The sequence below is a fragment of the Rhinolophus sinicus genome, linkage group LG15 (genome assembly GCF_036562045.2).
Source record: "Rhinolophus sinicus isolate RSC01 linkage group LG15, ASM3656204v1, whole genome shotgun sequence".
Taxonomy (NCBI): Eukaryota; Metazoa; Chordata; class Mammalia; order Chiroptera; family Rhinolophidae; genus Rhinolophus; species Rhinolophus sinicus.
Window position 1 is genome coordinate 14,236,729 of NC_133764.1, and position 22,785 is coordinate 14,259,513.

Genomic DNA, 22,785 nt, shown 5'->3' on the forward strand with positions numbered 1-22,785 from the left:
GGCCACCAACAGAAAAGGGTACACCGGCCCAGGAGGGGAAACCAGGATGGTCAGTGCATGCAACGACGAGAATAACAGCTAAAATGAAGACTGGTGAGCCCACGGCAGAGGCGGACCTGGGATAGGATGGTCGCTCGCCTCAGACTGCTCTGCAGGCCTGAATTCCTCTGAACCTGACCTGACGGTAGTGGTTATAGTGAGGCAGACAGATCTCAGCTCAACTCAAGGGAGGATTTCCTGATAAGTCAAGTCCTAGGGAATTCCACCTACCACGAAGATGATGCTCCCTGGTTCTGGAGGCCTTCAAAGATGACACGAGGTTTCTAGGAAGGGAGGTTTCTCTCCAGTAGTCCCCAAGCCCCACATCACTTCTTTTTAATCATTCATTCAGTCACTCAATAATACAGCCAGGCAGCCATGCATATAAAGCTCTTAGCAGAGAGCCCGGCACATCATAAGCACCCAGTAAAAGTGGCTACTCTAATTGTTAATAACAAGCATTTGTCACGTGCTTCTGGTGTGCCCAGCACTGTGCCAGAAACAAGGAGAATTCTAGGAGGAGTGTAAAGAAGGGTGAGACATGGACCCTGCCTCCGAGGAGTGCACAAGTCAGCAGGGGAAACAAGACACATTCCTAAAATTGGGGCAATGTGAAAAGACGCAGGGCCTGTGGGGGTCCTCCCTCTGCATTCAGTAGCTGTCCAGGGCCCCCACGGCCTCAGGGGCACATGCAGACTCGTGGATGCACATATCATTACTTGCTCACGTGCAAGTACCATCGAGGCCACGTTCCTTGCTGGCAGAACCACTGTTCGGTCCAATGTCCCCTCTTCTTCCATCAAAAGGAGTAAATTCTGACCTGTCTAGAGCAGTCACACAACCCATCCTCTTGCCAATGGAACATGAGGGGACATCTGCTAGGGGCTCTGGGGAAAGGTTTCCTTAATAATTCCTAAAAGAGATGTGATATGTCTGTCCCTGGAACCACAGCAGCCACGTTGGGTCGTGAGAGATCAAGCCTGAGACAAAGCTGACAAGCTGGCGATGGCAGAGGGGAAAAGGGAAGGAATCTGGCTGCCGATGACCACGCTGAGCCATGAGCCACATGGGGCCTTTTCGTTAAGTGAGTTAATGGATTTTCCTTATTGTGTGAGGCATTTGAGGTCGGGTGGACTCGGAACCTCGGCTTCAGAAAACTGACACAGAAAGACAAATGTGTGGACGCTGCTCCCGTCCTCACCGGGTTCAACCCACACACATACAAACACGTCGGCTTACTCACTCCATGTGCCAACACACAGATGGTCTCGTGTGGAAGAATGAACCCTCTTCCCTCCCTTGAAGCATGAAGGGAAGAGCTTGGTCTACAGCAAGACAGTCAGTCCCAAGAAATCAGCAGGAATTCTGCTCCCACCCCAAATAGCAGATGCCCCGGGGAGCTCTCCCCAAGATCAGGAATTCTCCAAGTGCAGGAATGGCCAAGGCCCACATCCTGCCTGCCTTTCTATCCTGACATGGAAAGCTGATTCAGGAAAGAGGACCATTTGTAAATATGACCACCGTGAAGACCAGCTCCTCTTGAATGAGGCATTGAGCCCACCAGCCTCGCACCGCTGATGTCATCTAGCCTCTGCTGTCTGAGTCAAAGACGCCCCCTGGAGGGACGTCAACTCTCTCTCCCTTTCTAGACCACAGAACAGTCGCCTAGCAACAGTTTCCTGCAACATGTGTTAAAACAGCCAGCACCTTCTATTCATTCCACCACTCAAAGATCATTAAGTCATGTGCCCTTTGGAAAACTGAGGGCAGGAAAGGTGTGGTACCACTCTGAGGTGTCCTTGGATAAACAGCCAGTTTCCGTAAATGAGTCAAGTGCTCCATCACCTCAGCATCATGACATTCTGTTGGCGCCCTCCTGTGTGCCACCACCACGACGGTCATCAACTATGACATGTCAATTACTCATGTATGTTCTGATGGATTCTTCACCATCCATGTCCAGCAAAGATTCGACGTGAGGAATAAGCCCTGTGTGATGGTATCTGTCTGCTGAGCTCCACATACAAGATCTCATTGAGTCCTTACAACTCTAAGATGCAGAGAGGACAGGCACTGATAGAAATGGTCCTGAAAGGTAAATGATTGCCCAAGGTCACCCTGCAGGTAAGAGAGGAGCCAGGACCCAAATCCAGGACCCTGGGCCCCAGCTGAAGGGGCACCAGTAGCCCAAAAAGTGGTCCAGAGTGAACATATATAATTCAACAGGTGGATGGACTAAGGGTGATTAGAAACCAAGTGATTGGCTTCCCCTCAAAAAAAATCTGCAAGGTTGATGTTGGGGAAGAATCTTCTCAAATGCCCTTGGTCCTGCTGAGTCAGTGAGATAAATCTGAGGAGATAATAGGCTGACGGGGAATCCCAGGGATGGACAGGGTGGCCGTCTGCTGCCCAAAGCAAACAGGAAGGGATTTGAGTCTTGTTCTTCCCAGCATGGTGTGTGAACCTCTCTGAGACACAGTTTCCTCATCTGCAACGTGGTGACAGTCCCTGTGTGAGGATGACATGCTGTGTGCCAAATACCTGGCATGATACCTGCTCGCTCAAGGTTAACTCTCCTTCCCAGTTCTTGGGGAGGGAGGGAGGGAGAGGGGAGAGGGGAGAGGGGAGAGGGAGAGGGGGAGGGGGAGAAGGGGAGGGGGAGAGGGAGGGGGGGGAGAGAGAGAGAGAGAGAGAGAGAGAGAGATCTAAATAATGCTCCTTTCAGACGGAAGCATCCAGTGACATGGTCTAAAGTATTTCATGCTTCACTCTGATGCAGAGCTGGAAGCACTAGCCTTTTCACGCTGGGCAGAAGAGACGGGTACAGGGTGAAGAAGAGAACAGAGGGCAGTGATATGGAAAGAGGGAGGCAGGAGAGAAAAGGACAGGCCCGTGCAGCCTTTGTATGGGCATCGAGAGGTCTCCAGGGACGATCTGGCCCCTCTCCTACTCAGCCCTTTGGACATCGGGCCACATTTCATCCACCCTCCTCTCAGGGACCGGCTGCTCACTGCTTTCAAGGCTGCCTGTTCCAGCAGTGGAGAGCCTGTCCCTTGGAAAGTTCTGCTGCGCATCGAGCTGAAATCTTACCATTTCTAAACCACGGAATTTTAGACCAGTCCATTCCATGTTTCACACAACTGTCCCTGGCTATCCTGAGTCTGCTCTCCTCCCAGCTAGTCATTTCCAGTTCTGTACCCATCCTCAGTCACCATGATGTCCCAGCCCTCAGCACACATCATAGCTTACTTTTGAACAAGTTCTCTTTTAGGGGAATGAGAAAGAAGGGATGGGATCACTTTCTCATTATCTGTTTATGTCACTTCATTTCAGCCGGGAATACAAACACCACTTAGCATCACGGAGGGAACATGTTTCCTCCGGGCCAGCCACAAACCTCGCTTCCTTACAAATGGCTTCTGTGAGTTGTTTCCATTTAACAAACTCAACTTAAGGGACCAAATGCATGGGGATGACCACCAAGGGGGACGTGCCTACCTGTACCAGGCAAGCAGCCAAGGCAGGGGCCCTTAGAGAGAAAGATGAAATTCCTTGCCCACCGCCATGGCCCCTAATCAGGAAGCACTCTGAGGTCCAGAACAGGGTCTTCTGTCCCACTAGCAGCACACATAAAGGACAGAGACTGACGGGAGAAGGAAATATCCCTCCACATCTCCACTCAGATAGTCCAGAGCTCCAATCCATGAGCTGCCCCAGCCTGCGGGTACTTTGCTGAGAATATCGGAAGCCTGGTGCTCCTCTCCTGCCACTAGGGGTCAGATCAGACCAGAGCGTTAACTACTAGTGGCCCTCAAAGGCTGGGAGAAATTCACCTGACAGCTCCCTGCTTTGGGTGATCCCAGTTCTGGGGCCCCTGGGGGGCCTTCTTCTCCCTGGTCTTCCATTCCCCTTCTGCATGATGAGGTCTGTGGGGCTAGCTCGGGGTTTCTCAAAATGGGGCTTCCGTGTGCTTTATGGACATATGTGGTACGTCAAGTAGCATCACTTTTTCTTTTCATTTCACTGGGGACCAACAGAAACTTCAACAGCTGGCAGTGGCTGAGAATGGCATTGAAGAACAATAGTCTGGAGATCAGTATTTTTCAAAGGTGAATAATGTACAGCTCCTTTATAAAGAAAAATATTCTTGCAAGACTCCAAGAACATGTCCACAGACTCCCAACACCAGTGGTCCTGTGGCTGCATTTGCAACATACCTATGTATTTATTCATGTCCTTCAATGGTGAGTTTCACTGTAAAAGTTCGGTCTCTATAATTGAAAATATATTTTTTTATATTTTCAGCTAAGTGAAAATGCAAAATTTCAAAGTGTCTGTAGAACTGGCAGATTCCTGAAAATATCTCCAAGCATCTCAATTTGAGAAGTAGGTCTAGACGTCCGTAAACCAACTGTTCTCTCATGGAAGAAACACTGCAATGACAGCCAATGGAGCTGAAGAGAGATGTGAAGAAGAGCTATTCTAAGTGGTGTGAGGTGCCAGGAGCACAGCCTAGGAGAGTGACAGTTCTGCTTCTCCAGAGAGGGACAAAGGGTCACTGCACTGCAGGGTGGGGAAGAACAGTCATAAGAAGCAGGGGGTGGATGGCTGAGATCGCTTCTAGCCCTGGGAATTCTCAGTTATGTTTCCATGTGCCTGTGAGAGGAGAACTTTGACAGGAAGGAAATAAAACATGTAACTTTTCTTCCTAGGACCATTCCATGCACCACGTCTTGCAAGAGGGATCTCACAGAGGTCTGGGTAAGGAACGCCCTCAGGAATGTCAACAAATCTGACACCATAGCACCAGCCGAAGCACCCAGGAAGAAATACCCAAACTAGAGACAGTTTCCTGAGCTGAGACGGACCACAGGCCTGGCCGCAGGCTCGGCCCACACATCAGAATCCCCCAGGCCACTGGATGCTGCAAGGCTGCAGCGCCTGGCCTGGTCCCAGCACCGGCCTCCACAGCTTGGGAGATGTGAGGACATTAATGGAAGGGACAGGGCAAAAGAGCTTGTGTGCCCCAGCAGGGAGGGCAGAAAAGCTGCTCTGTGCGACTGACCGACTGTAAGAGCCCCCCTCTTTCACCCCCCAGGGCCACCTGGGACACAGGCATGGAAGCAGAATGCAGATGCGAGTCTATCTTCAGCGTGTAAGGTGGAAAAGAAAAATTCCCTGGATTATTGGATCAAAGACAAGTAAAGATGAAGTTTTGAGGCATCTTCCTCTCTCGGAAACCCCTTTAGTCAGACCTGCTGGAGTCCAACAGAGATCAAGTGCTACTCCTGCCAGAGGCAGGGGACTGAAAAAATAGCCTCAGGCCACTGTCCTTTAACACGCACAACCTGTATGCAGCTGCCGGGACATTTAATCCACTGGGCTCTGTGGGCAGAGTGTCCTCAGCCGACAAGCTTTTCTAGGTTATAAAAATATTTGAAACCTGGAAAAACAATTGTTAACTCCAAAATACAGAAAGAAACCAACAAAACTGAAAGCAACAAACGCCTCATTAAACGGCTGCAAAACATAACATTATGCTCGCCAGTCAACTACAGCTGAAGTCTTATATAAATTACATTTACTGTGGGATGTGGGAGTATCTGATACACTTGATCTGATATGGGGCGGAACCTATGAAGGTTTTCGTGTTTACCCAGTCTCATATTCACCCCTTTCAGCTAGGCTACCCTACCTGGCTCCCCCTTCCCCACCTTCCTCCCCGCCCCCCCCACCCCACCCCCCGGTTTCTCTTCTCCCCTTGTCCCCTTTTCCTCTTAGTCTCCCAGTTTCTCCTATTTCACGCTGGCTGCCACTGTCCATCAGGACTGAAACAGATGTCCCAGGAATCTCCCACCAGCCTGGACAAGCAGCTTGGCTCCTACCCGCGCCCTTGTGAGGAATCTTAGCAGCTGGCCCCGATGAGGGCCAGCAGAGGCCTGCCCTGCTCTCTGAGGTGCAGCCCGGACGTCAGGGATGAACCCCAGGCTTTCCCAGGTCAGGCTCGCATGTGTGGAGTCTTAACCGAGTCGGGGAACCGGGAGGCAGTATCATGTAGCCATTGGGAACACAGGCTTTGGGATCCAGCAGACCCAGCTGTAACTCCCGTGTTTGCTGGGTGACTTGGGACAAACATTTTGTCTCTTTGAGTCTTAGTTGCCTCCCATGTAAAATTATGCTCATAATTATTAAAATTGGGTATGAATTATGATACCAAAATAATTATACCCTTAATAATAGCCTTCCCCACAGGGCACAGAGGGCAGCTGTGAGGCTTTAGACGGGATAATGTGTGGTAAACTTTCTCTTTCCAGGATAATAATAACAGCTCACACTTTCACTGAGCATTTACTGTATTCCAGGCCATGTGAACTTTTCCAGACTTTATTTCAATGAATTCTCCCAATGACTCCATCACAGAGGTCCTATTGATCATTCCTGTGCTGTTGACGAAAACACTGTGGCCTACAGACTGTAAAGACCATGCCCAGGATCCCAAAGCTGGCGTTTCTAATAAAGGCAGGTCTAACCCCAACCCCACACACTGTCGCTTTACCCATCACTCTGCAATGGGCAATTCAGCAGAACACTGACCTAAGAACCAGAAAACCTGAGTACGAAACAAGGCTCTACCTCTCAGCAGGTGTATGGTTTTAAGCACTCCTGCAGCCTCTCATCCTGTCCCCTTGTGTGTGAGTGGAAATAATAAGACCTGTTCTGCCAACTGCACAGGGTAACAGCCAGGCTCAGATCGGATGCTGGGTGCAAGTGCTGTGTGGACCAACAAGCACTTCACAAGCATACGATGATGAATCTTCTTTACGTCATGCCAGCTGTCCAAGCACCACCTGAATACTTCCAGGGACAGGGAGCACGCTACTTCTTTTAGCAGCTCATCCTAGTTAGAAAGTTCTTCCCTTTGCAAAGTCCACAGGGACTTACTCTAACTCCATCCCAGTGACCCTGACCAGGTCCCCCAGTGCCCTGCCAGCTGGGAAGAATCCTTGCAGCACCCCACACTGGCTGCTAAAGACCCCTAAGATTTGTGTTCTTGCTCCTGCCATCCTGCCCTGGGCTCTGACCACAAAGAAGGCAGATGGAAGCAATAATATTCGTGGTTTGCACTGGCTCTTCTCCCGCTGCTAACTCTGTCCCTGTCCCTACTTGTCAGACTCCCAGCCAGGAGGAGACGATCCAGATTAAGGAAGGATGTGGAGGACGCAGCAGACGCTGTTGGCTGCTCCGACCACTCACATTTCCTGAGGCCCGGCCCTCTGCAAACTCCTGTGGTGCCCCGGCTGGTCCTGCCACCTGAGGCTGGCACTTGGGCTCTGCAGACCTCAGACCTCTGCCCTTGTCTGTCCCACACCTCCCTGCCACAACAATCCTCAGCCACTCTTTTGTCGTACCTTAAAAGACTCCAGGAATCCCCCGTGGCCCCCATTTTCAAACTTGTCCTCTTCTGGGCCCAGTCCCAGCATGGCTTGTGTGTGGGCATGGAGCTCGTCGTGAAGATTGTCTAGGAGGGCGGCCCTCGTCCGATCCTGGAAGGGAAGAGGGTGGGGTCTGTGGAGTTGGCACTGAAGACAGAGATGTGCCCTCTCCCTGGGGGCTCCAGACATCTAGCCTGAGGGCTGTTATTCTAGTCAACTGCATCCGGGTGATGGTGTGACCTAAGGACAGACTGGGCTCCATGCTCACACATGCTGCAGTTAACACTACAGCCCAGCGCCCAGCCCTCTGCTCCCTTCCCTCTGCCCCTTCTCCCTGGGCCATCCCACCCTCCCAGCTCCACCCCTGCTGACTCCCAGATCTCTGCCCCAAGCTCCATATCCATATACCCAACTGCCCACTGCTCTGCTCCATCCAGATGTTTGTCCAGAGCCATGTGTATGACCTCCAGGGGGCGCCATTTACCGAGACCAGCAACCCAGCCTTTGCAGGCACCCCCGTAGGAGCAGGTCCTGCCTGAGCTCATCTTCCACCGGTGCCCATGTCAGCAAAGAGCCCAAGCTGAGGCCTAAGAGCCGCCCCACAATTCCAGTTGGCCCCACCATTATATACAGAAATCCATCAAGTCTTCCCGACTGACCCCAAATCATTTCCTTCTATGCCCAGTAGAAGCAAGCTGTCATCACTCTCTTGCCTAAGTACTTTATCAGGGCCCCACCACCTCTTGCTCAAAGCGCTTGCTGATCTGACTGAACCAATGTCTCCAACTGAGTCTCCCCCCATTCCACCCCCACATGAGCCCCTCTCTCAGGCCATATCAAACCCTCTGGAGCTCCTTCACGAAGTCATGCTCTGATTCTTTGCTCATTGTGTTTTCCATGCCTGGTATAACCCTCCCTACTCTTTCCTCCTGGAAAAAGGCTCAGCAGCTCACAGGCCACCTGCTCCAAGCAGCCTTCCCTGAATACATCCCAGTCCGCCATAGGCAGAGGCAGTCACCATCCTGAGTCACAGCCCCGGGCTGGCCCAGGGCTGGCACTCTGTACCACACCTGTCTCTTTAGTAATGGCCCCTCCCACCTGCCTGTGAGCTCTGTAAGGGCAGAAACAGAATCTCATTTATGCCCATATCCCAGGTAACAGACCAGAGCCTGGTACATAGTAGGTGCTCAATAAATGATTGGTGAATGGTTGACTAGACCGGAAGTTTGGATTTAGCTTCCAAAAGAAGACAGAGTTCCAATATCAACACAGGGCTGAAGGCTTACAGAGGCAAAGACAGTGCTCATCGCCCCCCCCCCAAACAGCCCCCCAACAGAGGCTGGCTAACAGGTGGCCAGGAGGGCAGGAGGAAGACCGTCAGAAAACCCGCTCTCACCTCTAGCTTCGCAAACTTGTCCGACTTGCAGCAAGCATTCTCTGCATTGGTGAGCTTGGTGAGCAGGAATTCCCTGAACTCCGGGCCCTGGAACAGACAAGAAGCCCCGGGACGCTCCCAGTCTCAGTAACGCGTAGGCAGAATGGAAAGTCTGGGAGATCCCCTGAAAGGTCCTTTCTGGCATTTGATCATTTCTAGCCCAGGCCAAGCCCACCTGCTAAGATGCCAGCATGGAAACCAACTTCCCTGTGTCCCAGGAAATCAACCCTCCACATCCACAATTTTTGCCCAAGGCGCCTGGGACTGAAGCATAGTATAAAAATGCTTCTTTTAGCAGAAAGTCAAACACCCTGTCAAGTGCCCTGTGGTAGGTCAGGCTGGCAGCAGGAGAGGTAGGGAGAGACCCCCAACCCTGCCAATGGTCCAAGTAAGGAGCTCCCCCAACCCTGCCAATGGTCCTCCTGATATTCCCAGCCCAGATTCAGTCCCACTCCAATTACTGCCACTGAGGTATGGGAACCTGGAGTCTTGGACATGAGAAGAGCAGAAAGAAGATTTTCTTACCTTCTGGAAAACAGGGGGACTGGGCAGAGGTGGGCCAAAGGTGGGCACATCTTCCCGCGCAGTGACTGAGACCTGAAACAGAGCCTCAGTGTGGGCCGGGAGGGAAGACACCCAAGCTGAGGGTGATGATGACGCACTGCACATGCCATGCTCGGGCCCTGGGGGAGCCCCACTTCCCACAGCAGATCTGCTCCTCTTCTCCCTCCACTCCTTGCCAGAATACAAATAGAATGCCTGTGCGAGCCATCACCAGCAAGGCAGAGCTCCTAGCAGTGGGGCTGGACACCATGGCGCCATCCACGTGCTCTCTTCTGTGATGCTGGAGGCCAGAAGCAAGTCCGGCAAGATGACTGGACAGGGCTGGGGAGCAGCCTGGGTCCCTAATTCTAATGCAGCACAAGCCTCCAAGAGGCCTTATCTCATTACCTCGTTGGATTGGGAGGCTAAGCCTACAGAGAAGGCACAGTGAGAATGATTAGCCCTGTTTCACTGATGAGGAAACAGACGCCCAGAGACAGGAAGTGGTCCCCAAGGCACCCAGGTGATTTACCCACAGAGATGAACAGAGAATCCAGACCCTGCTCCGGGTCTCTCCACAACACTGACCCGAAACCTGGCCACAGGCGGCCGGGAGGGCAGGAGGAAGACCTTCAGAAACATTAGATCACTGCAAGTGTTTAAACAATAAATACCAGTTGCATGGGCTCCAGCCCAGACCTACTGAATCAGCGGCTCTGGGACGGCGCCAAGAACCTGCACCCGTTAAACACTCCCGAGAGCTTCTATATGGTGGGCAGACTAGTGTTTGGAATCCTGACCCCACATGCAGGGTCAGTCAGGCTGGCTTGAACGAACAGAGCACAGGGCCCAGGCTGGGAACTGGGGGTGGGGGACATCAAAGTATGCTGCAGAGGAGTGTACCAGGCTCTGGGTGGGCATGTGCCTTGGCCAGCCTGGCAAGGCATGAACTCATGGGGAGCATCCAGGGGCTGTGTGTGGGGTCTCCCAGGATTGGGATGACCCCACACCTCCATCTCCCCTCTGCAGGCAGGTGCCCTGGTTTCACCTGCTCTCAGCCCATGAGGCTGCAGGCCTCTCTGGAGACGCTGCCCTCTCCCTTCCCCAGGCAGGCGGCCGCTGACGTGAGCCTGGCACTGGCACGCCGCCAGCCTCCCTGGCCTGTGAAGTAGGGCAGATGCTGAGAGTCTGCCACAATGGGTGAGCAGGCAGCTTGGAGCCGGGCCAAGGAAAGGCCCTGCCTGGGTCTGGAGGGGAAGGGAGCAGGAGGATGCTGGTCAATACCAAGCTGAAGGTTTTCTCTCCCCAAGCTCAAGGTTGTCTGCATGGCCCAAATGGCAGTGCCAAGAGTCAGGATCCAGGGTATGTTTGGCTGCCATGATTTCTGGCTGGTTCCAACTGCCAAACACAGTTCCCCACCACCACCCACAATGCACCCATGGCACAAGTCAAAAAGTCCACCCTCAGAGCCAGAATGGGGTGGGGGGATAGTGGGGGGAGGCTGGCTGGTTGGCCCGAGGCCAGAGGCCAGGCCCAGCTCTCCCCTCTTCCCATCTCAATACTCTCTCCTTCTCAGGCTCACATTAGATGGGCTGTGCGGACTGGGTAAGTGGCTTCATATATGCTTTTCAATCCACCAGGTCTCCCAGCCAGACAAGCCCACTGCAGCAGCCACGTCAGAAAAGCAGAGGACAGGATCCTTCCTTGTGACAGCCATTCATCTTCTGTCCCCATTGTGTTTCCTCTCCTGACCCCTTTCCAACAAAGTGCCGGGCCTTTGTTGTTCCCTCCTCTGGGGGACGGTTGGGTTGCTGGGCTGAAAGCAGAAGCTGCCCCCACACAGCCCCACCTTCCTGTTTTCTAAATTCAGAAAGGGCCTCCCAGCAGGGGCTAGGGCAGGGCTTAGGAGAGAGGCAGGAGGTGACTCTGGGGAAGAGATTCTTCGAGGTGGAAAGCGGAAGGAGGCTTGGGGGGTGTGAGGAATAAGGGTGTGCCAGGAGGTGGGCAACCTCAGAGGGCCCCACACTCAAGATCCCCACCCATGCCCAAGTGTGGCCCAGAAGCCTTCGAGAACCATGGAGTTGCTCAAACAACATGTCAGCAGTGAGGGGAAGGGCCACAGAGCCAGGACTCCTCCTCAGTGGTCTGCTGCGCATAAGATTCCTGAGACCTCTGCAGGACTTCAGGGGCAGGGACGGGGTGACCTCAGGCATGGAGAGGAGGGGGTCCCAGTGATGGCTCAGCTGGAATTTCCTTCCAACCTGGCAGGACGGGGACAAAATTTGTGTCTGAACAATAATCTGATGTGACATCTCATGCACACCCGAGCTTTGGAGCCAAGTTCCCACCTGTCCTGACCACTCAGGGATGATGACCAGAGACCTGGACAGGGAGACTCCAGCGCCAATGCTTCTGTGGCCTCAGGACTTAAGTGACTTAAGCTCTCTGCCCCAATTTCCCGTAAAACAGGGCTAATGAGAGGCCCTGCTGAGCCAGAGACATGTGAGGGTTCAAGAAGACCGTGTTTTTACTGGCATGGAGCAAGGACCCGGTAAGAGGTAGCCATTGTCACCAGCGCTTTTTTTTTTTTTTTTTTTACTTTCTCTACTGATCTGCACCTAATGAAGGATACCTGAAATACTAGCGTTCCCCCAAACCACTTCTTAATCTCTCTCTCTCTCTCTCTCTCTCTCTCTCTCTCTCTCTCTCTCTCTCTCTCACACACACACACACACACACACACACACCTGTTTCTCAATTCCCCCTCTTTCCTCTCCCGCAGCATGTCAGGGCTGGAAGGAACTCAGAGGTTGTCTAGTCCTACTTCCTCATTTCATACAGAATCAGAGGCCCAGAGAGGGAAGGAACTGGACCAAGGTCACACAGCAGTCAGAGGCAGGCCCAGGACAAGTACCTCAGGCTCCTATCTGGAGCCTCTTAGTCTGGGGCCCCTTTCTGCACATTCCCACCCCATCCTCTCCAGGGGATGCTGCCTGGGACATTGCTCAGCCCCTGGGGAAACCACACCCTCCTTTGCCATAGCCCAGAAGCCTGCAAGGGTCAGCTAAGGTCTCGCTTCACCCAGGACCTCTTGAGGGATCTAACCAGGCCCTCCTCAATCTGCTCATCCCCTGGGGTTTGCTGGGGGTGTGGAGGGACAGAGCTATGGGGAGCACCTTGGAAGTCTGTCTCCCTCCCTGCCCCCAATCATAGGTCTTGCCCGACAACCTCAACGTTTTCCTGGCAGGTAGAACACAAGGTCCCACATCCCAGGGACAGCCTGGCTCTTCCTGTGGGTCCTTACGTCTCTGCTTCTCACCACCTCCCTGAGGACAGTGATTTTTCCTGGACCATAGACTGGCTGGGAAGACTCAGTAAAGGCTTCCAGCATCAAAGCTGGTGCTGGGGTGGTATTTTTTGGACCTCTAATTTTTTTCTATTGTCCCACTCCACTGAGCTCTTGGGAAAGTGGAGAAGTCAGTTAGTTAAGCTCCATTTCCTATCAGAAACTAAGAGCAAATACTAAATGTCCACAAGAGGCCCCATTTTGCCAGCAGAGGCCCAGGAGACAAGCCACACATATGTACATGACTGCCTGGCCGGGTCTGGGAGACCCTCCAATCACACAGCTTTCCTTTGGGGATTCTGATCCGGTAGCTCTCTGCCTAAGGTTTCCAGGCAGGAATTCCCGCCTGGTCTCAGGAATTGTTTTCGCTTTCCCGTTCCCAAATCCCGAGATATATTTTCCACGATGAATCGTTTCCACAAAGTGATGGCCGATACTACCAACCACCTGAGTTCAAGGAGCCGATTTTCCTGATTTCCCAACCAACTTTTCTCGGGATTCGGGAACAGAAAAGCGAAAAAAATTCCTGAGAATGGATGGGAATTCCGGCCTGGAAACCCTATCTAGGCCTCTACTGGCTGTTCAAAAGAACCAGCTGGCTGTTGGAGCGGCCCAGTGGCTGAACTGCACTCACTGGCTCTTCTGTCCCTTCCCTGAGTGCTGGTTCTGTATGTCACTTCCACCCCTGGCACACAATAGGCACTGAATGAATAAAACTTGCCTCCACCCACAAATCCAGCAGCTGTTTGAAGGAAATTCCCTGTCAGTCAAAGCAGCTGATCCTGGAGCCCTCCAGGAAATGACCAAATCATGGCTTCTCCAACTTTTCAGCTAAAACTGCATAATGACAGAGAAGCATGAATATGTATATGGACATGGAAAGGAATCATCTCCTCAACAGGAGAGACGTGTGGGTTTTGTGGGGGGATTTGTTTTGTTTTGTTTGTTTGAAATCTCATATTTGGATTTAAAATTGATATGAATTTTGCAGACATGAATAATATATCTATCCGGCTTTGTACTGATATAACCATTATGTAACATCATTTCCCCAAATCTTCAAGCAAAATTGCTCCTTCATGAAGATGCCCATGAACTACTATGGCTTCGTGAACCCCAGGAAGCAGCACTAACCTAAGTTATTAAATAGGAAACATTTGCAGGCCTCAGGGTTTCCTATTAGCAAGGACAAGCTCTTTTTCCCTCTCCCTGTAACAGAGGTTCTTACCATTTTGGGGAGCAGGCAGCCCTCTGAGAACCTGAGCTATGGCCTCTCTCCCCAGAAAATGCAAAGGAGCACATAAACTCAACATCCTGCGCGTATCTGCAGGCAGTTCAAAGGCTATCTAACGTCCACCTTAAAAACCCTGCCTCGGCCTATCTCCCCTGGGCCCCAGGCCCCCCTCCCCCAGCCCCACTGTAATATAGAGAAGCTGTTGTCCACGAGGTTTCTCATGAAGAGGAGGGGAGAGGGTTAGTGACACAGCCACCAGGAGCGGGCAGGGTAAGGGCGGCTGAGGATGATAGGTTCGTGTGCATGTGTGAGGATTTTGAGCCACTCATAGGTCAGGAGGCTGAGACCCAGGGAGACTCACAACCCCTGAGAGTCTTCAAATTAAGATCAATCATTTATTCCAGAACAGCTAAACCAGAGGGCCTACCCAGTGCCCTGGGTCTACCAGGCCCCCGCTCTCCACCCTTCTCACCATAAACATGTCTCCGTTTTCTTTCTTTCCTTTCTTCCCTTCCTGACAGTCCTCTCTACTTTTTCTTGCTCTCCTCTGGCTCTGCCTTACTCTAGAGCGGGGTGCCCAAACTTTTTTCAACGTTTTTCACCAAGGGCCATATGCGGTAAAATACACAAACAGCCGGGCCACTCACTCAAGGTGAAGTACGTATTGCCTCACCTGGTTTATTTAAGTAAACTAAATATATTTTTGGAATTTGCTGCGGGCCAATTAACAATGGATCGCGGGGCCGCAGTTGGCCCGTGGGCCGCAGTTTGGACACCCCTGCTCTAGAGAATGGCATTACGAGATTCCAAATAGGGGCACCGGGGCTTCTCAATCCTGGAGTTAGATGTCATCGAGCCTGGAGGAAGCCAGGTGGATGAGATGACCTCAGAAGGTGTTCTCCACCAAGAGTTGAGCTCCCAAATCCCAGAAACCTGAGAACCATGGAAAATTGATCACACCAAAACTAGGAGTGCCATTTTGGAGAACGGCCGGGGAGCCATTGAGAACTGGCGTTCCTTGATATCACTGATTGAATCCATAAAGTGTGGTGAGGTGCCTGGACATCCTCTGAGACTTTCTCCTTACCTTGTAGGATGTGGTCTCTGTGCCCGGGCTCTCAACCTGCACCACAATGTAGGCATGTAAAAAGTTGGAGGCAATCATATCGGGGACAAATGGTGTGTTTTCTTCTTGGAAGATGATGGCCACGATGTCATTCCCAATGTGTCTCTTTCTCTGGAGCTAAAGAAAAAGTGGTCCATTGTCATAAGCCAGTTAGGAACATCCGGAAAGCAGAATAGATCTATACAGGAAATTCCACATTATTCTATCTTTATATGTAAACCCTGCAACTCGGAGACTTAGCTCTCCAGGGAGCTTTTTCTTTCAATCTTTAGAAGCCATCAAAAAAGAAAAAAAAAGTTAGGAAGATGCCCAAGTTGTTAGGTAGAGGTTAGCAAGCATCTTACTGAGCTCTACAGCATGCAGAGCCCTGACTCGGGACTCGGGGAAAAGAGTTAAAAGATGAGGGCTGGGTTTTGGCCTGGTAGAGTCTGTAATTGATACAGAAGAGACACAAACACAGATGAAGCCACCTGAGAACACAAACAAAGCCACTAGCCAGCAAGTGCTAAATCAGCTCCTGCACACAAATGCCTAACACTACGGGGGCAGAGAAGAGGGCAAAGTTAGAGGTCTGATGGTAATCTGAGAAGGCTTCCTGGAAGAAGAGATGGGGGGGACTTGATGGACATGTGGATGAGCAGGGATGAGGCGCCAGATAATTCTATACCAAAGGGGAGATGAGCCATGCTTAGAGAAACATGGGCAATCTGGCTTGGTGGAGGTCATGGGGGAGAGAGAAATCCAACCCCATTCAGTATCCCAAACTGTGCCCGGTGTTTTCACAGGCGATCTCCATCACCAAGCACCTACTGTGTGTCAGGAACCATGCTGGGCTGTTCACATGCATGATTGCAAACATAAAGCCCTCCTGTGTACCAAGTCCTGTCTAGGTGTTTACACATGCATTTGTTCCTTTATTAAGCACCTACTGCATGCAGGTGCTATATTTCACTTTGAATTTCTCATTTATTGAGGACCTGCTATATACTGAGCCCCATACTGGTCACTTTTACACAAATTTTCTCACTTATTCTACACACATCATCCCATTTCTTGGAAGAGAAAATTAATATTTACTCAGTCCTGCCGAGAGCCAAGCTCTGCGTCCTTCCCACTTAACACAGGTGAGACTAAAAGAGAGCTAGGCACAGAATAGCCCTCAGTCGCCGGCTGGGTAGGGGGTAAGGGGGGCCGTGAGGGAACAGAGACTGAAGGTAAAACACTGAGAGAAAACCTCCTTTGGATACAAAAGGAGTCCTGCTCCCATTTGTTTCTGGAACATTCAGTAGTTATTTTAGAGCCAAATCACAGTCTCATTTGCCAACTTCCTTTTTTCCAAAGACAGGCACTATGTTTACAATATCACATCTGTGCTCCCTCCCAACTCCCTGCTCAGAAATGCATGGGTCAGAGTCTGGTAAAAGGCCTACTTTCATTTATTATTTTCCTAGAGACTGAGAGGGCCATAAAGAGTGGGATGAGGCAAATGATGCAACAGCCAGGAAATCAACTGCTGGCATTAGGGCGCAAAGAGAAAAAATGCCAGGCCATCCCTGGGTACACACAGCTGTCAGAAGCAGCAAATGAGAGGGCGAGCAGGAAAACCCTGGAAGTGGAGGTCTCATCCAGGGTTCCCTGGTTGAGGCAGAGGCTGAATTCCTGCGTGCAGGCAGGTGAGATGAGGACAGGAGACTAAAAAAGCTGGAAGGTGGGGATTGTCTCATGCAATAACCAGCTTTACATCACTGGGGCAGGAGCGAGGGCAAATGCCTAATGGCCTGGACAGTGAACAGCTGTTACATAGGAAGCCTGCCACAAGCCGGGCATCGTACTAAGCCCTACATTCAGAACCATATGAACCACAGTCAGATCCCCACAATAGCCCTCTGACATACAGGGTGTTATGCCCATTTTACAGATGAGAAAAGTGAGGCCACAAGGTTAACCGGCTTGCCCAGGGTCACATACCCCTTCCTAAGTGCAGAACTGGCTTCAAGCTGACATCTGCAGACTCCATCATATACTGCTCTTCACCACCACCCTACATGACCAGGGCACCCGGGCTCTGCTCCCAGCTCTGCCCCTAATCAACTAGTAAACAGTCTTTTAACCACGTTGAGCTGCAGTTTCCCCATCAGTCCACGAGCCCTGTACTGCTTCCTGCACCCGGCTTCTGACGTGTGGCCTTGGCAAAATAACACAATAGAACAGGCTTTGACGAGAAGAACACAGCTGAACAGACTGGCCTCTTGATTATGAAAATGGGGGTGGGGGAGCGCAGTCCCTCAGGTAGATGGACCAGAAGCAGGCTTTCACCTCACACGCCCCGGGGCTCCCACAGCCCTCCTGACCCAGGTTACCTGCTGGGCGTCACCCTCAGTAAACGGCAGCTTTGTGGAGACGTGAAACATGATCTCCCTGTCCCGGAATGCCGTGTACACTGATTCCACTCCCGTCTGTCCGTGGGTCACATCCAGGCCTCCTCGGAAACTGTCAGTAAAACAACAGGGCAAGTGCCAGAGAAAGAAAGTGAGGGTGAGGAGGCAACTGGGTGCAACCTTCCCTAAGGACACGGGGGTAGGAGAACGAATGAGAAGACGCGGAGAATTGAAGGCTGAGAGACTGAGATGCGTGGAAACCGGGTAGATCTCCTCCTCTGAGCAGACGAGCCCTGACGTTCTAACCATAAACCCGTATTTAAAAGACAAAGGCAGAACCTCCATTTCAAGCTGTGGCTGTGTCCCCTCCACACCACAGGGTCATGTGGAAAGGGGGGTCATCCACCCACAATCACAGACAAATGCCACCCCAGGTACCAGGGGCCCCCACGGCTGGGCATGAGCCTTTGCTCTCTGCAAGGTCATGTCTAAGTCCTCAGCCCAGAGCCAGGGCAACTGGCCATCGTGCTGGATGGTGGCGAGCCCCAAGTGGGAATCTGGAGTCGGCCTGAAGAGGTGACAGATGCTTGACTTCTACTCAGCCAGTCCCTGATTAGAGACCCAACCACAGCAGCACCCAGCCTGGAGGTGTCCGACGAGGTCTCTGGCTATCTCCTCACAGACAAGGAAGAACAGTACTAAGGAACCGGGTGGGCTTCTAGGAGCTGCCCCTTCTTCCTTTACGGAAACAGGGCCACTGGCCGTGGAAGGAGGATGCGGGTTCCTTTAAGAAAATGAAATAAAATAGACCCTGGATATCAGTTCCCCCAAGCACTGTAATACGAGCCAGAAAATGTGCTCAGCCTGGCATAGCAAAAAGCACGAAGGGGCAGGAGTCAGATGCTCCAGGTTCTAGACCTGCTTCTGCCCCTATGTCAGCACATGACCTTGGACACATCACTTAATCTCACTAGGCCTCAGTTTCTTTTCTCTATAAAATAAAGGGATAGGATGACGTGATCTCTGGGGTCCTTCCTGGTTTTAATATACTTTATTTCACTTATCCTAAGACACATTTTTTCACATTTTAACATCTCTGAAATCAGGATGCATCTTATAAAGACGGCATCTGAGAGTCAGTGGAAGGTAATATAATAAGAACAATAACAATAACGACTCCCAGTGTTTCCTCAAAGCACAGCACTAGCTTAAGCACTTCATGTGCATTTTAATCCCCAAACAACCTCTGGGGTTGGTACTGCCTTTATCTCCCTTTTCACAGATAAGGAAACTGAGGCTTGCAGAGGTTAAGTCACTCGTCCAAAGTTATAGAGCTAATAAGGGACGGAGGTGAGATTGTAACCCATCTGTTATTGACTGCAGACAGTAATGATGACCTTGAAGGAGAGAAAGATGGAGGAAGAGGAGGAAAAAGGGAGACGGAAGAAGAGGAGAGAAGGAAGCAGAGGAAGGAAGTAATTACTGAACACCTACCACCGTGTTTCCCTGAAAATAAGACCTAGCCGGACAATCAGCTTTAATGCGTCTTTTGGAGCAAAAATTAATATAAGACCCGGTCTTATAACATAGTAAAAATAAGACTGGGTCTTATATTAATTTTTGCTCCAAAAGACGCATTAGAGCTGACTGTCCGACTAGGTCTTATTTTCGGGGAAACAGGGTACCTGTTAGGCACGGAGCCAGGTGCTTTCATACATTAGGAGAGCCTATTAATTTGAGGGCTCAGCCGTGTGCCAGCCACGAAGCATAGAACAGGCTGGCCCGGTCTGAAGGCCCTTCCCAAATGTTGTCTTTGCCAAGGAAAATCAAGGGCCAGAGTTTTCTAAGTAATAGCTGGATATCCTTTCTTATGGATAATTGAAAGAAACATAGTAGACTATTGCATAGATTCCTGCCAGGCAAATTATTGTATTTCCACCAACTCCTAATTATCCTTTCTTTTTGTGCATGATCTAAAATGGATCGTTTCCCCCCCAAACTGCAAAGGGCCCTCTTTCCTGATTGCCTGGCAGGTGAGTGATAGGGAAGGTGGATTCACTTCACTCTCAGTCTGAGCCAAATGTAATTAGGAAGGCAAATCTGAAGTGCAGCAATCTCACCGCGCATCCTAAGGCCAGATGTCAATGCCTTTCAGATAACCTGCCAGAATGGATTATCCCTGGGACCACCGTTTCCTTAGGAATGAGTGTTGATCATTTGCTGAAAAACAATCCCATGTTTTTCATATGTATTTAATTCTCACATGCCCTCCCTGAAACTCAGCTGTCACCCCTTGCCCTTCCTCTAGAGCCTCACCTATGGAGCCTTCACTTGGCTAAAACCCACCCTTTGAAGTCCTGCAGCGTGATCGTGTCTCCCAGCTGGTCCAAGAACTCCTTGAAAGCTGGGCTCTCTTCATTGTTCCCAAACAGCTCCTCCTCCTGGGTCTGGAAGTGAAACAGGATCAAGGTAGGAATTAGAAAAGTCTTCCTGGTGCCAGGGGAAGGAATGTGGTGGTCCCGATACCTGGTCCCTTTCTTCCTTTCTCCCTATCCCCCACCACAGTCACCATCCAGTGGCTCTGTCCTCAAGAGGAGGAAGGACTGAGGCTCATTCAACAGAGATGGATTTTGGGGGCTAGTTAATGAGGACGTTCTCTTTGAACAAAGGCTGCTGGTTAGTACAAAAAGCAAAGCTGAAGCAAAGAGTTCTTAGACTTGATACCAAAAACACAATCCATGAATGAAAAATTAATAGTTGGACTTCTGACAAAGGACTACATAAAGACTTATCTAGACTACATAAAGAACTCTTAAAATTCAATAGTAATCAAAACCACAATGAGATAGCACTTCACACCCGCTGGATGGCTAGAATCAAAAAGACAACAAGTGTTGATTAGAATGTGGAAAAATCAGAACCCACAAACACTGCTGGTAGGAATATAAAATGGTGCCATCACTTTGGAAAATATTCTGGCAGTTCTTCAAAAGGCTAAGCACAGAGTTACCATAGGACCCAGCAATTCTGCTCCTAAGAATATACCCAAGAGTAATAAAAACATAAGTCTACACAAAAACTTGTGCATGAATGTTAATAGCAACATTCTTTATAATAGCCCCAAAGTGGAAATAACCAAAATGTCCATCAACTGACAAATGGATAAACAAAATGTGGTGTATCCATACAATGCAACATTATTCAGTCATAAAAAGGAATGAAGTACTGACACATGCTACTATATGGATGAACTTTGAAAACAGTATACTTGGTGAAAGACACTAGACACAAAGGGCCACATATTTACGATTCATTCATGTTAAATGTCCAGAGCAGGCTAATCCAGAGACAGAAGGCAGATCTGTGGTTGACAGGAGCTAGAGAGAGTAGTAATGGAGAGTGACTGCTCATGAGATAGAATTTCTTTTGAGGGTGACGAAAATGTTCTGGACTTAGATAGTGGTGAGAGTTGCACAACTCTGTGAATATACTATAAGCCACTGAATTGTACACTTTATTGAGACATAATTCACATACCATTGTAAATTCTATGGTATGTGTGTTATACCTCAATAAAGTTATTATTTAAAAAAATTTAACTTAACAGTAAAAAATACTCCAATTAGAAAATAGTCAACAGTCCGCTATCTTAACAGGAGAGTTAGATGGGGTTTATTTATGTCCTGAAACCAGCATAGGGATTTCATGCAACAAATGTTCATATTAAATGTTCCCTGGCTATAGGTTTGCAAAACAACAATCTGCCTGGTTGGTTTTTTTCAAAAAAAGACTTTTATCTCCCTGCACGCCCCCATCTTGCCTCAGCAGCATCAGGTACATCAACAACAGAGAGACTCCTTCTCAGAGGTGGATGGTTAATGGTCGGTAATTATAACTTTGCTGGAACATTGGATTGTAATCGCCTTATGAAATCTGCTTTGGTAAATTTCACAAGGAAAGAACTTTAATTAGGTGGGTTATGTTAGTAGAGTTGTACAAAATAAAAATACAATTATGTGAAAATCATCAGAGCAGCTACCTGAATAATCTCCCTTAAATTATAAGATTTATCTGGGTTGATCTTTCAGCTCCTCAACTCTTCACTTAATTAGAGTGTTTGTCAGTGATCACATGTGTCTTGTGGTCTAATATCTTCAGACGAGGAAGTTAGCTATCATCTAGCCAAGAGAGACAACATCATGCGCCAGAAAAGAAAAAAAAAGCACAGATAATACTGAAAGCTATCGACAGACCTTCCATTAACAGGGCCCAACTTTTTATTCATTCATTAATTCACATAACAAAAAATTATGAGTGTGATTATATAAAGTCATCATGCTAGGATCTTAGATGATACAAAGATGAAATGGGTGTGGAACCTCTTTTCATAAAACCTAGGAAACATTAATCTGTTCATCAGGCCACATCTCAGGATAGCAGTGAACATTCATGGTAGGAAAAATGGGAAGTTTGTGGTCAAATAAGTATGGGAAATACTAAGTTCAACAAAGTGACAGAGTTCTTTACTTGTGGGGGGGGGGTTCTTTACTTGGGTAACAGCCTTTAAAATATTCCTATATAACGGAAGACCCTCCAAGTCATTTTTCACAGAGGACCTCACCAGACTGGTGTCTCATGGAACACACGTTGAGAAACATGATTTGGCCAACTAGCTCCAAAGCAGCATGTAAGTGCTATAAGAGACCGAGGAGGGTGAGACGGGTACATTGTTTAACAACCAATCCTGGTGATGCCTGATTTCCGTGGTGTAAATACTTCTCCCTTGGCTGGTTGATTTCAAGCTACAAACATGAAGTTGCTGAACACAGATTTGGGAAGAGATGCACACAATTGGCTCGAGCACACTAGTGAAATCTAGGTCAAGAAAGCTATTCCCAGCTGGGAGGAGGGTGGGCAAGGAGAGAGCAGCTTGCGCTAATCCATTCCCTCTACCTGGTCTGATAGTCTGATTTGTCTTGTGCAGACAGCCCATAGATAAACATAAGCTGAGGCAGTCAGCAAGAATTAGAAGTTACTGTATGGAAAACTGCATTACCATTCAAAGGCTTTGTAGGCCTTTCTTCGTAGCCTACCTTAAAGATTCTGCTACCTCCAGTCTAATGCATATTTGAAATGTGGTCATGCATTCAGAATACAGAAGAACCTAGTGCAGGGTTCCTATGCTTGAGGGAGGGGGAAAAAAGAGTCCCTGGTGATAAACCACAAGATATAGTGACCAGTATGAATTCGT

At 49.7% G+C, this 22,785-nt stretch overlaps 1 protein-coding gene across 15 annotated transcripts in view; it reads right to left on the reverse strand.

The window, feature by feature from the left end:
* Positions 1 to 22,785, reverse strand: part of RAP1GAP2 (RAP1 GTPase activating protein 2) — a 206,957-nt gene that overhangs the window by 15,192 nt on the left and 168,980 nt on the right. For all 15 annotated transcript variants that reach the window (XR_002139499.2, XM_019755481.2, XM_019755478.2 and 12 more), the window contains 6 exons: positions 19,881 to 19,981; positions 17,517 to 17,646; positions 15,118 to 15,273; positions 9,433 to 9,504; positions 8,869 to 8,955; positions 7,449 to 7,583 (listed from right to left, as the gene is read on the reverse strand). Coding sequence is in view for 14 of the 15 variants with exons in the window: in XM_019755481.2 (XP_019611040.2) it covers positions 7,449 to 7,583; positions 8,869 to 8,955; positions 9,433 to 9,504; positions 15,118 to 15,273; positions 17,517 to 17,646; positions 19,881 to 19,981 (681 nt within the window). In the remaining variant the exon portion in view is untranslated. The remainder of the gene's footprint in view (positions 1 to 7,448; positions 7,584 to 8,868; positions 8,956 to 9,432; positions 9,505 to 15,117; positions 15,274 to 17,516; positions 17,647 to 19,880; positions 19,982 to 22,785) is intronic.